This window comes from Scaptodrosophila lebanonensis, unplaced genomic scaffold (assembly GCF_003285725.1).
Source record: "Scaptodrosophila lebanonensis strain 11010-0011.00,11010-0021.00 unplaced genomic scaffold, SlebRS2 tig00001415-arrow-pilon, whole genome shotgun sequence".
Classification (NCBI taxonomy): domain Eukaryota; kingdom Metazoa; phylum Arthropoda; class Insecta; order Diptera; family Drosophilidae; genus Scaptodrosophila; species Scaptodrosophila lebanonensis.
The window spans coordinates 11,960,863-11,972,973 of NW_022060742.1; the positions used below are offsets into that span (position 1 = coordinate 11,960,863).

General features: G+C 36.6%; 2 protein-coding genes across 2 annotated transcripts; one reads left to right on the top strand and one right to left on the bottom strand.

Moving 5' to 3' along the window:
- Positions 1-2,293: 2,293 nt before the first annotated feature.
- Positions 2,294-3,395, bottom strand: LOC115632816 (E3 ubiquitin-protein ligase Topors-like). The gene is made up of 2 exons (XM_030530068.1): positions 3,269-3,395; positions 2,294-3,158 (listed from the first exon to the last, which is right to left on the bottom strand). The coding sequence occupies exons 1-2, from the start codon at positions 3,379-3,381 to the stop codon at positions 2,294-2,296; spliced, it is 978 nt and encodes a 325-aa protein (XP_030385928.1). The 5' UTR covers positions 3,382-3,395.
- A 4,086-nt stretch (positions 3,396-7,481) lies between these two features.
- Positions 7,482-7,826, top strand: LOC115632817 (40S ribosomal protein S15Ab-like). Its single transcript, XM_030530069.1, has one exon. The coding sequence runs from the start codon at positions 7,482-7,484 to the stop codon at positions 7,824-7,826; it is 345 nt and encodes a 114-aa protein (XP_030385929.1).
- The last annotated feature ends 4,285 nt before the right edge of the window (positions 7,827-12,111 follow it).

The following is a 12,111-nucleotide window of genomic DNA, read 5'->3' on the forward strand; positions in this document are numbered from 1 at the left end:
TGTGGCAGCACGTAATTTCGTAGTTATTTAGCGCCATCAACACTTAGGGCATGAATACATATTATTTTGGGATTTTTTCCGAATCTTTTGGGGGAGTAACAGAAGTAGTTTTGTCTTGTTAAGTATTGCATGAAAGCTTTAAATGGCTCGATGGCAATAGAAAATTAAAGTAGCGTATGACTGTTAAACATTTTGTTAATCACAATTGATGAGCAGTCTTGTTCTTTGCTATTTAAAGTTGTTGCCAGTAAATAACAATGCATTCCTTGATTTAATAGCAATAAAGTTCAGCAGCTGAGCAATAAATAAGAAGCATTTGAACTATAAAACTATAAACTAAACTACTTGTATAAAGTTGTTGCAAATAAATAATAATTCTTTCCATGATTTTTGACAATACATTAAATATCAATAAAGTACAGCAGCCGAGCCATTAATAAAGAACATTTGATCTATAATTGTACATTAATATTGTAATAGTAATTGGATAATACCTTTCCTATTCAAATACTTATTAAAGCAAGGCAAATACTATCGTACGAACAACAATTTATCGAAGTTGCTCTCAGTATAACACTGAAGATAATCCAAAATTTCAATTATATCAGAGTCTGTGTAAATGTCTTCCTGTGCGGCACCACCCTTCACACTCAGCTAGTATGTGGCAAAAGTTTTATATTTTTGGTTTAATTTTCAATTATAAGCTTAATTGATATTTTCTGATTTCATGTACAAATTTACTATCAAACTTTTGAAGCTTGTACCCATTCATTAAATTTTTAAATACAATTGGTTTTTTTCCATCTATTGCCTTACTTTCTATAAATAAAATCAAATTTCGAAGCCTGGTTGCGGACAAGTCAACAATGATTCCTTTCATATTTGGCAAATAAGCCAGAGAGCCGAGAGCAGTTCACCGAACTTAGCTGACCTTAAGGAAGTGAAATAGACAGGAAATGCCAGCAAATAACATGCAATCCTTGGCAGCCCAAAATCAAACTACCTATGTAAGCCTATAAAGCACGTCGCTTCAATTCAAATCAAATTCAATTATATTTAATTCCAAATGGCAAGCAACACTTTATTTACAACAAACAGTCAAAGCAAATCCCCAACACACACAAACAAGCTAACCGTAGCCATACACCCATCCATACACTCTTACAAAATCTCACACTAATTACAATTGCTCGAATGCCCAAAGGCGTGCGCCGTACAAAAATCCAACAGAATTGAAAAGAATTTTTTTGGCTGCCTACACGAAATAAAAAAAAGGAAAGAAAAAAGGTCAACACCGTTATAGGACCCGTCGACGACGTCAGCAGCTTCAGCGGCTTCTGTGCAAGGGCACAATTTTCCGCTACACCTGCGCTGAATGAAGACCTCACTCGAATCCTTGCCGCTCTGTCGAAGCTTTCTCTCTCTCTCTCTCACTCCCTCACCACTTCTCTGGCCACTAAATGCCGTGCCTAACGATGGGGCGAACGCTTCGGCGGCGGCGGCGGAACTCGTCAAAGCTTGGCCACGTCAACGTCATCGGCTTGTCAAGGCAGAGTGCAGTTTAATTGACAGTCCAAAACGTTGGTCAAAGCTGAAAACTCACTTCAAAGGCGGGGAAAAAAGTGACCAAGCCGCTTTGCCCACGTTTTAGTTGCATGGCTACCATGTGCCATTGTCTGGGCCTGGCTCGGACCAGGGCCAGATGAGTGTGCATATTTTTTTTTAAACTGAATGAGAATGTGAAACAAAAAGTTAGCTCTGGCGACGTACAGGTACTGGAAAGGCAAAATGGCTGGAAATGAAATAAAGGAAAGAATGCAAGGATTATTTAAATACTCACATTTTGTGATTGGACAATTTATTTGATTTCCGTTGAAGCAAAGAAATGAAAACCCACATGGCTTCTGTACATTTTTAGCCATTTTTAAAGATTTGCCGTATTTAACTTTTATTGCAGTGGCGAAGGTTTAATTATCCAAAGTCTTGTCTCGGGATGCACAAGAGGAAGCTTTTGTCCAAATGTCAGTTTTTTATAGATTGGTGAGGGAGTGAACGAATCACTGAATATATCAAATATCTATTAAATAGTGTAAATAAAGTGTTCTGGTCAATTTCTTTTACTTTATTTATTTATTAAATTATTATTATTTATTTATTTATTATTTCTTTTACTTTATTTATCAAACGTGTCCAACCTGTAATCGGTATAACTGTTACATTAATAAGGACATAGAAAGTTAGGACAGGAAACAAGCAATTTTCCATCGGTTAGGTCGCATCAAGTCCATATCGATTAACGCTCGTTGGCAACATAGAAGGCGTTGCGACGTCTTCTGATGCGCCCATCCGCGTTTTGGCTTTCATTCTCCAAGGTCGGAGAATTGGCGGTAAAGCCAACTGATGGGGCGGAAGTTGTTTGAGGGGCCGCTCCAATTGCATTCACCGACGTGGCAACAGCTGCAGGTGTTGCTGTATTTGAACTAGGATTGGGTATAACGTACACTCGGGGAGACGATATGTTACTGTCGCCACTCTCTATTATGCTGCGCTCAATGGCCAATTCCAATTCAAAGTCCCCACCATCCGCACTAGCACCAGCAGGTGTAGGCGGCTGTGGGTTTGTTGTGTCCGAATTAAGGGCTCGCATGAGCTCGGCTTGTTGCTTCTCACTCATGGCGGACATTTCATCCAATGCTTCGGAGTCATCGTCTTCCAAATCAAGATGCAGTTCGAAGCCGCGGCAGTCGTCGTTGTCGAATGAATGCGAGAACTCGACAAAATTTGAAACCTTCTTATCAGCGTTTTGGATGGCTCGATCAATCGTCAAGGTGCAGCAGGAATCACCGTCGTCGTCATCATCATCATTATACATATAATCCAAATCGACATAGCAGTACTGGACATTTAACTCGTACGTTATTAGATCATCATAAGGGGAGCGCGCAAAATTGATCAGCTCGTAGATGAAGTGATGGGTTTTCTCTTCGAAGTAGGGGAGCAGAGCGGCCCTGAACTCGTAACTCTTCATGCTGGTGCATGGCAATAAACTGAGAATCAAGTCGAAAATGGTCAGAATGGTTGTTTTGTTGTCATGGATTAGCACGGAGACATCGCGATTAACCCAGTTCATAACGCGATGCACTTCTCCGGGATGTCGTCTACAAAGAAACCGGGACTACATTACCAATCAATGCATATACCAACATACTTATGTATGTATGTACATATACATACATATGTATATGTATGTATCTACTTTGCAACTTACGCGTAGACACGAGGGCCCCAATCGCGATAGCCGTGTGTGGAGAGTCCAGGCATTGAGTATAGTCTATTGTTGTAGACATGAAGACGCCAGAGGATACAGCGACGTGTGCCCATATCAACTAGTTGTATATAGCTCCCAAAAAAGGAAGTTTTCAAACACCTAATCAAAAACTGCACCAAAACGCAGCCAAGAATCCGATAAAAACCACCGCAAGACTGCGAGGGCTGCAGTGACTAAAAAATGTAGGGGTTCCATTCCACTATTTCACAGTTTAGAAACTTTGGGAGCCTTGCACATCTTTATACTTATTAAAATATGTAAAGATGTTTAAAAAATAATTAAAATTCACTACTAACTACATATTGAGTAGCCTAACACTTCATGATAAATCAAGGTTGACAAGGAACTTAAAAACGACTCCAACTCGTTGTGGAGTTTTATTTGACTGTTTGGCTATATATGGGGCATATAATGCTTAATAAATTAAGTTAAATAATTAATACGAATGAACCAGTTATATATTTTCAAAAACGTTAATCACTAATAGAATCAAGCGACAAGCTGTATGATCTCAATGTAGTTTATTTTCAAAATTCTTGGCCAGTAAATGCAAATAATTAAATTAAGATGTGAAGCAACAAATAAAAGCTTCGATGGATAATCTGCTGATTTGACTACAAAGCTAAAGTAAGGAAATTAGCCAAATTTTGCGAAAATTAATTCTTGAATTGTGAGGACACGTCTGTGTATGTTATTGTTACATACGAGTACAACAGTAAAGACAACAGTAAAGATTCAGTAAATTGTTGGTACTGGTATTGCCATCGTTTTATGCAGACCTTTTCCAGCACTATAAATCATTTAATGTGTTGAATAAGTATTTAATTGCCTTTTAAAACATGCAATCAAATCAACGTTATCTTGAATTAACATCAATGTTACATTAAATACAAATTAATGAAATATTTTGCACTATTATAAAAAATTAGTTTTGAAATGATTAGCTTTTATAAATCCAAAATAAATTCAAGAATAATGGAAACTGATTCCTAAAAGAAAACATACGCAAACTGTTCTGAAAAAATAAGATAAATATCAGAATTTATGATGATATCATAATAAACTAAAAGTTAATTAAGTTAACTATTAATTAAGAGTGATCATCAATCATTTCTGGATCAATCATTTCTCGAATTAATGTCTTTGTGCCATGAAATTTTCATTATTACTCATTTTATATAAAACCAGTAGATTCGAAGACCGCTTATCTTGAATTCTTCCGAAGATTCTTTCTAATAGAGACCCTGTAAATTTCTTGGTACCCTTAATAATATTTACATTTGACTAAATAATGCATATACAATTTACAGACCCCCATCCATAGTCTAATAGTCAGTTCATTAGTCGAAGAGATTTTCAATACTCACACAAAGTGGTATAAGATTCTTAAGTTCGCTTTTATTTTTTTTTTTAAACAAAATTAATGGAAATAACTTACGCCCCTGAACGCTCGGCGTTCAATGGAACTGACAAAATTTTAAGTGCCCGCTAATAAAACGTGCTAATAAAACTGCCACAAGCAACATTTTTACTATCCACTATAAAATGGGAAGCCACCAACGAGCAGCGACGCCGATGTCGACGACAATGACGCGCATGTAAATCAATGTAATGGGCGCCTTTTATGGCCGTTAGACCGCAGCCCGCAGCCCGTCGACCGCAACCCACAACGCAGTTGAAATTTTGTAATACAATGAAAAACGAAACAGTGACAATGACAAGGACACCACAACAACAAGGACAAGAAGAAGTTCAATAAAAAATGTCAGCAGACAGTAAGTAACTTCAGGGTGTTTGTTGCGCGAAGAAGGGAGCTGTAGTCTGTCTCTGTCAGTCATAGCTAGTTAATAGCAAAGTTGCAAGCACGTCAGACTTGTTACGCATGCCATTATGTGCAATATAATGGGGCTGCCAGTAGGTGATACCAGTACCTTTTCAAATCAGGCATTGCAGTCTGTTCAAGTAATTGTGAATACTACTCGAGGCTTTAGTTTTCCTGTTCCTGTTTGGACATGTTCTAATAACAAATTAATTTTGTAGTCTAGTTGCTTTCTTTTTCTTATGATTTAATGTTTCTCACCTTTTTTGTTGTAACTAGACTAATAGCAGCTTATTTTTCAAACAAGCTCATTGAAATTATTTCCTTTGAACAGTGCGACATTTGTCTTTAAATTAAGGAGTTAAAGATAAAGTTAAACAGATGTGATACTTTATTTATCAAAACCTTTTAGTAATATCAAATGGCAGTTGGCAGATTGTAGAACTTTGAATATGTTCTAATAGGAAATTAATTCATAATCTAGTTGCGTTGTTTTCTTTTTCTTAAGATTTTATGTTCCTCATATTTTTTTGTTTAAATTGTTGTAATAGGAGCTTATTTTTCAAATGAGCTCATTAAAAAGAGAGATTATCATATCCAGAAATATCAAATGCCGGTTTTAGATGTGATGAAGGAAACTACCTAATGAATGTTTATTTATTTGCTTGAATTGGTAATATATTCATATTTTTACACACAAGGTATCATTGTAGCTGTTGTTTGTGTGGAACTGATGATCATAGCTTCAGTAGAAATTTCTTCGACTCTAATTCGATAAACAGTGCACTAACTTTTTCCCATCAGGTAAATTGCAGGGTATAACATAGTGTGAGTGCTTGATATTGTCGGTCGCTAGTTGTTGTTATTTTTATTATTAGTTTATCTGGAAGATGTGTGTTTAGTTTACGTGTTTGAAATGATAAACTGTGCGCAAGTAGCCTAAATTGCGATTACGATGCACGAAGGGGTTAAGGAATGCTAAGCGGCTAGTCGGTAATGGCTGGCACATGTAGAGAAGCAATCCGCCAATAAATCTTTGGTTAAATACGCTTGCGACTAATGCAAAACTTTATGGCCAACCCGTACTGAGCTATATCGAATCTCTGGGTGTGAGAAGAGTAAATGGAACGTCCGAGTCCGGGAGTAAGTGAGTGAGTGCCGTGTAAATGCGCCAAAAAAGACATGGACATACTATAGATATGGAAGTGAAGAACGAACGGCAAGCAGACAGCGTATTTTTATGGTTTAAATACTTTGCGCCAAACTTGAAATAATGCAATGCGTCGCTGCCGCAGTCACCATTGCCGCTGAAAGCATAAAAATGTTCGGCGCTGCTGCAGAGAAACATAAAACAAAAAGGCGCGCACACGAAATCTGCAGGCAGCTTAAGTGGATTTTCCGACCCACACCCGAGCAGGAGCCCTTTATCACAAAAAAATAAAAGGAGAGGCCAGAAAAAATCGCAGCATGCAACCGAAAAAAGTTTTTCCGTTTGCGTTTACGCCAAATCCTTATAGATAAAAGGCGTTACTCTGCAGTTGTCGAAAGTACGTAGCAAAGTTTATGAAATTTCTATTACATTGTTTTTCACTTCCTTGCCGCCCAGTTAGGGGGTGTAAATTGTGAAATCAAGTAAAAACGGATACGCACATATGCAAAGTAGACAAGCGCAGCTGACAACTTGAGCTAAGCAGCCATGAACGGAACAACAAAGCGGCACACATGACGTATGCGCAATGTGTGAAACGGCTTAAAGTTGCAAACGAACTTTTAGGCTGTCAATTTGGTTGTGTAAAGTGGAGAACCTGATAGCTGAGTTGATACCTCTTACACATCGAATAATACGTTGAAAGTGGAGTAAGGGAAATGTACAAAAAGATGGGACGTATGCTTGTCGTGAGGGCTTCTTAGACTATGAAAGAGTTTTGAAAAAAGGAAATGTAAAATGTAATAAAAAAGCTAAAGGTACTAAGTAGGAAATTAGCTGTATTTATTGAAATACTTGGTACAATATTTCTGCATATAATTTTTAATTAAATGCATATCATAAATCATTATGAACTTTCTTTTTTTTGCCATTCAAATACTATATAGTGTTGTTTTAATTTAATATTAAAAATATGAATTGATCTTACTAATAAGACGAAAATTGGTATTGTATTTCTTAACATTTTTTTTATACATGCAATGTTTTGTTAAGACTTAATCAACATTAATTTTTGTTAAATTTTATAACCAAAAAATTTTTCAATATCAAATTCATAATTTATATTTTTGAGTAATTAAAAAAAATAATTGGGGATGTTCGAAGTATGTGTATCACAAAAATAAGCCATGGTAAACGTATTGGCCAGTGCCTTGCAGTGCATCAAGAATGCTGAGAAGCGTGCCAAGCGTCAAGTTCTGTTTCGTCCCTGCTCGAAAGTCATCATCAAATTCCTGACTCTGATGAAGAAGCACGGCTACATTGTAGAATCTGAGATTGTCGATGATTGGTGTCAACCTCACCGGGCGCCGCGCTTCATTGGGCCGATCAATGATATTGAGAAATGGACCAACAATCTGTTGCCTTTACGCCAGTTCGGCTATGTAGTGTGGACCACATCCGGTGGTATTATGGATCACGAGAAGTGCAGAAGAAAGCATTTGGGAAGCAAGATCCTTAAGTTCTTTCTCTAAATAAGTGTGTGTGTAGTTCAAAAATCTTAAAATAATGGTTTTATTTCTCCGACGCCCATTAAACGATTTATATGCGAACACTTCAAATTAATAAACATCCAGGTAACGAATGTTAACAACAAAAAGTGAAATAAAAATGATTTCTGCAACGAAAGCTTCTATAAATGATGTGCATTAACATCACTGGGATTCCTATTGGGCTCAACATCTTTTAAGACAAGTTTTTTTTTTTTTTCGTATTTTATTTAAAACTGTCAATCATGGACAATCATTAAATTGGATAAAGATAAACTTCACAGTTTATTTAAGACAAGTGAAACTCCAAACCGAAATTCTCAAATGTGGCTGATTTCAAAGAGTTGGTGGAAAACCTTCTTTACAGCTCATCTACTCGATGACTGCATGCACCAATTGTGGGGGAAGCATAATGAAGCGATATCCTGTGCAAACATAACTTATTGCTTATATCTTTAAGCCCAAGCTTCACATTTTTAAAGATATTTCCTGTTTACATAAAATGTGCGCTTCTAAAACCAAATACTGTGTAAAGTTGAAATAAAATTGTTGATATTTGAGTCGAATATGTCTGCCATATTGTTACATTTCAATTTCATATTTTAATTTAATTTCGCAAATATCTTTGCAATATTTTGTACCTTGATTTTTATAGCATGGTTGCTTTGGCTATACATACTTGTAAACATGCCGCATCATCGAATTTCCGTTCGGCAGCAGCTGTCATACCTACTAGGTAGGTACTCTTGCCCATATAACTCTTTGACTAATCAAGCAAATTTCGCATACACTACGCATGACTAAGCAGTCAGTGCAAGCATGTATGTACAAACACAATTTTTGCATTTCACTTCGGAGCAATAAAAACTTTTACATTTGGCACACAAATTTATGGCAAACGAATTTTTTCTCCATTTATTATGCAAAAGGAGCGCCAAGCAAAAGCATAAATGAATTTGTTGATTGGCCAAATGTAAAGCGACTGACTGTCCCAAGAAGGCAAATCAATGCATCGTCTTCTATATAAACTTGCCACAGGCTACTCGTCATACGTACTACAAACATATGTACATACAAACACACACACACACACAAGCGACTTGTTAAAATGTCAATGGAATAGAAAATGACCAAATGGCCAAAAAGAGAATATTCAATGATGCCGACTACACACACGTACCCACATCTATCTGACCAGGATGCACTGAACTACAGTCCTTAATGTAGAGAGAAAATACTGCACCCACATCATAAAATTCTGCTCCTCAGATAGTGCTGCACATCAAAGCCCAAATTTTACTTGAGACCCGCTGTGGGAAATGTTTGCAAATTGTGCAAATAAATGCGGTTTCATGCATGAAAATGCTCAAAAAAAAAAGTTGAACGTAGATTACACTATGCAGCCAGATTCGAATACTTCTATTACAAAACAAAAGTATAAAGTACAACTGATTTCTTATAAAAGCTGTACTTTCTTTCAGAGCATCTTCATAATTGTAATACAATCTGAAGATTGGGTTTAAAACCACAGCTACGGTTTAATTAGTTTCAATCAATTTAGAAATAAACAATTTATGTCTGATTGCATCTTTTTAAATATCTGCAATATCTTGAGAAAAATACAAAAAAAAAGTCCTATTAATAGACTTTTTCGAATTATCTTACAATAAATCTTTTTTATAGAGTACTATATGTGAATCAACTTTCCGTTTTTTGAAGTCATATTGATATTAATTTTTCATGTCAACTAACATAAGAATTACTTAAAAGTGGTTAACAATGCAGACTTCTTGGTTTTATATTTTTCTCTGAGTGTCTCTAATAATTGCTTTAAATAAAGTCACAACACGGCTTAACTAAAATTAAAGCGATCTGATTTATTCAGCTTTATATTTATTTTTTTATTGTTATTATTTTACACAGTTTTGCATTTTAAGGGGAAAATCAAAAATGTTGAAGAAAAATAAAAAAATGTTTAAGAACAGATCATTTACTAATAGGTCTTTTAAAGAAGAATCTCATGATATTACTTTAATTTACCTGTGGTCGCTGTTCTTAAACCGATATGCTATCAAACCAAACCAAATTAAATTAAACAGTGGTATAGTACTCGAAAGAATATATTCTTTTAGTGTCTCATATTACGAAATTAAAAAAAAGAAGAAATTTATGTTAGTTAGTGTTGTTTAAAAGCTGTTTGATTGATGAAGCATCTTGATTGGCCGTACAACCCGGCGTATGCGTAGTGCAGAATGCGCATAAAATTTGTAAAATTGAAATTATGCTTCAGTCAATACCCAAAATCCGTCCCCCATCCCCATGGCAGAGAGTCGTGCGCCTCGCTTGTGTTGTACTTACAACAAAGTCTAAAGCCGGCGCATTAAAAGGCAATAGTTTTGTAATGCGCTCACAGTTGCAGCGCAGTCGGGAAATCAGGCGGCAGCCAAGTTGTTTCGCAAAAGTTTGCCAAGTCAACCAAAAATGCAAACCCTGTCAACTCCCTCGCCCAGCCCGCCACCCGCTGTGGTGCAGCGCGACAACTTGCCGCCTTGCCGGTTTGGCTTTTCAAATGAAATTTTGCGGCTTTTATGCGCTGCGGCAATGCGAGGCGCCTCGGCATTTGTCTGTTTGTATGTGTGTGTATGTGCGGGTATCTGAGTCAGTGTGAGTGTGTGGGTTGCGCATTTTTTGCTTAACTACAAAACCGTTGAATTGCTTACGGCTGTCTGCGCGCTGAGACAATGCAACAGCAGCGAACAGTGGCATCGGCAACAGCAACAGCAGCAACAGCAAGAGCAACAAAATGTTGCTACTTTGTGCCAATTTATGGGCTCAAATTGTCGCTTGCTGGCTCTGGTTGCCTCAATGTAGCTGCTCCGCCAATTCACAGTGGTGCCAAGCCTAAATAATGTAAACAAAAGAGTTAAAGTTAACTTTCTAGCTCTTATGGTTTCCAAACGAGATTACAGTTTTTTTTTTTTTTAATTTGAAAAATATTTAATTTTGTGTTGTCATATACTAATCAATTAAAAATGTTAATTATTATGCGCTATGAAATTTTTATAAAGTACAAATATTTGTTGAATTGCAAAAATGTTTGGGATTGTGGGGAAATCCCAGAGATCTGATGCTCATACTTATAGCCTAATTAAATCGGACTCGTTAGTCGACCTAATGTTTTGTAATAAAAAAAAAAACATGTTTAAATAATAAAAATACAATTAAATATTAATTAGTTAAATTTTAAGAGCTTGATCTTTGGACTATATTATCTATACTAATATTCTAAAGAGGAAAGATTTGATTGTTTGTTTGTTTATTTGAATTTTATATTTTTGTTATGCTTCATTATTATTTAGATCTGAAAGCACTGTGCCACTGACTGGCTTTACTTTAAAGTTTGCGCTTTAATGCCGGGCAGAATTTATTGTCAACACTTGTGTAGCATACTTGGGCGCACATAATTAGTGTGAAAATTAAAAGTAAGTAGTTTCATAATGCGCGCCTTTATGCCCTTTATGTGAAGCTGCGTGTTGTCTGTGTGTTGTGGGGCTGTGGCTCCTTTGTGTACAACACCATGATTTAATATCTAACTTAAATGCCGTCACAAATTACGAAGCATGAAATGGATTGCAGTTATTCGTTATGTGGAGGAAGCAGTGACATATGGCTTGGCTGAAATAAATACTATTCAAATTGGTATCGTTGCTGCGTCATTGGCAGCTTGACCTTTGACATTTATCAATCACATTAAAATTTCAGTGCGGCCTGCGTCCTAATTTCAGTGGCAGGCAAAGAAGATGGACGGCAAATAAAAAACGAAGCAACTGTCAAATAGCTGATTTATTATTTATTAGTCGTACCATTTGGTCCTTGCATACATAAGCGTTTACTTATGTATGCATGTGTGTATGTGTATGTGTGTTTCAGTATGTCAGGGCTGTTGCAGACTCTCGAAATTCAAGCCACAATGGGACCCCAGCCCACCCACAAACAATCAATCAATTATGCATTTTGGGGAGCCAAGACAACAAATCGAATCAAGTGAAATACAAAAGGAATGCTGCCTGACAAGTTGACACAATGCGGGCAGAGTGGCAAGGACAACAACAGCAACAACAACAACAACAACGCCAACAACTAATTGGACTATGAAAAATAGTTTGCAGTTGGCCCCGTAATGTAGGCAACAGTTTTTTCCCATTCGCATTTCCACTCTTGCCCGGCTAGCCCCACCCACAACAAATTCGTCGGCACGTTTGGTGTTTGC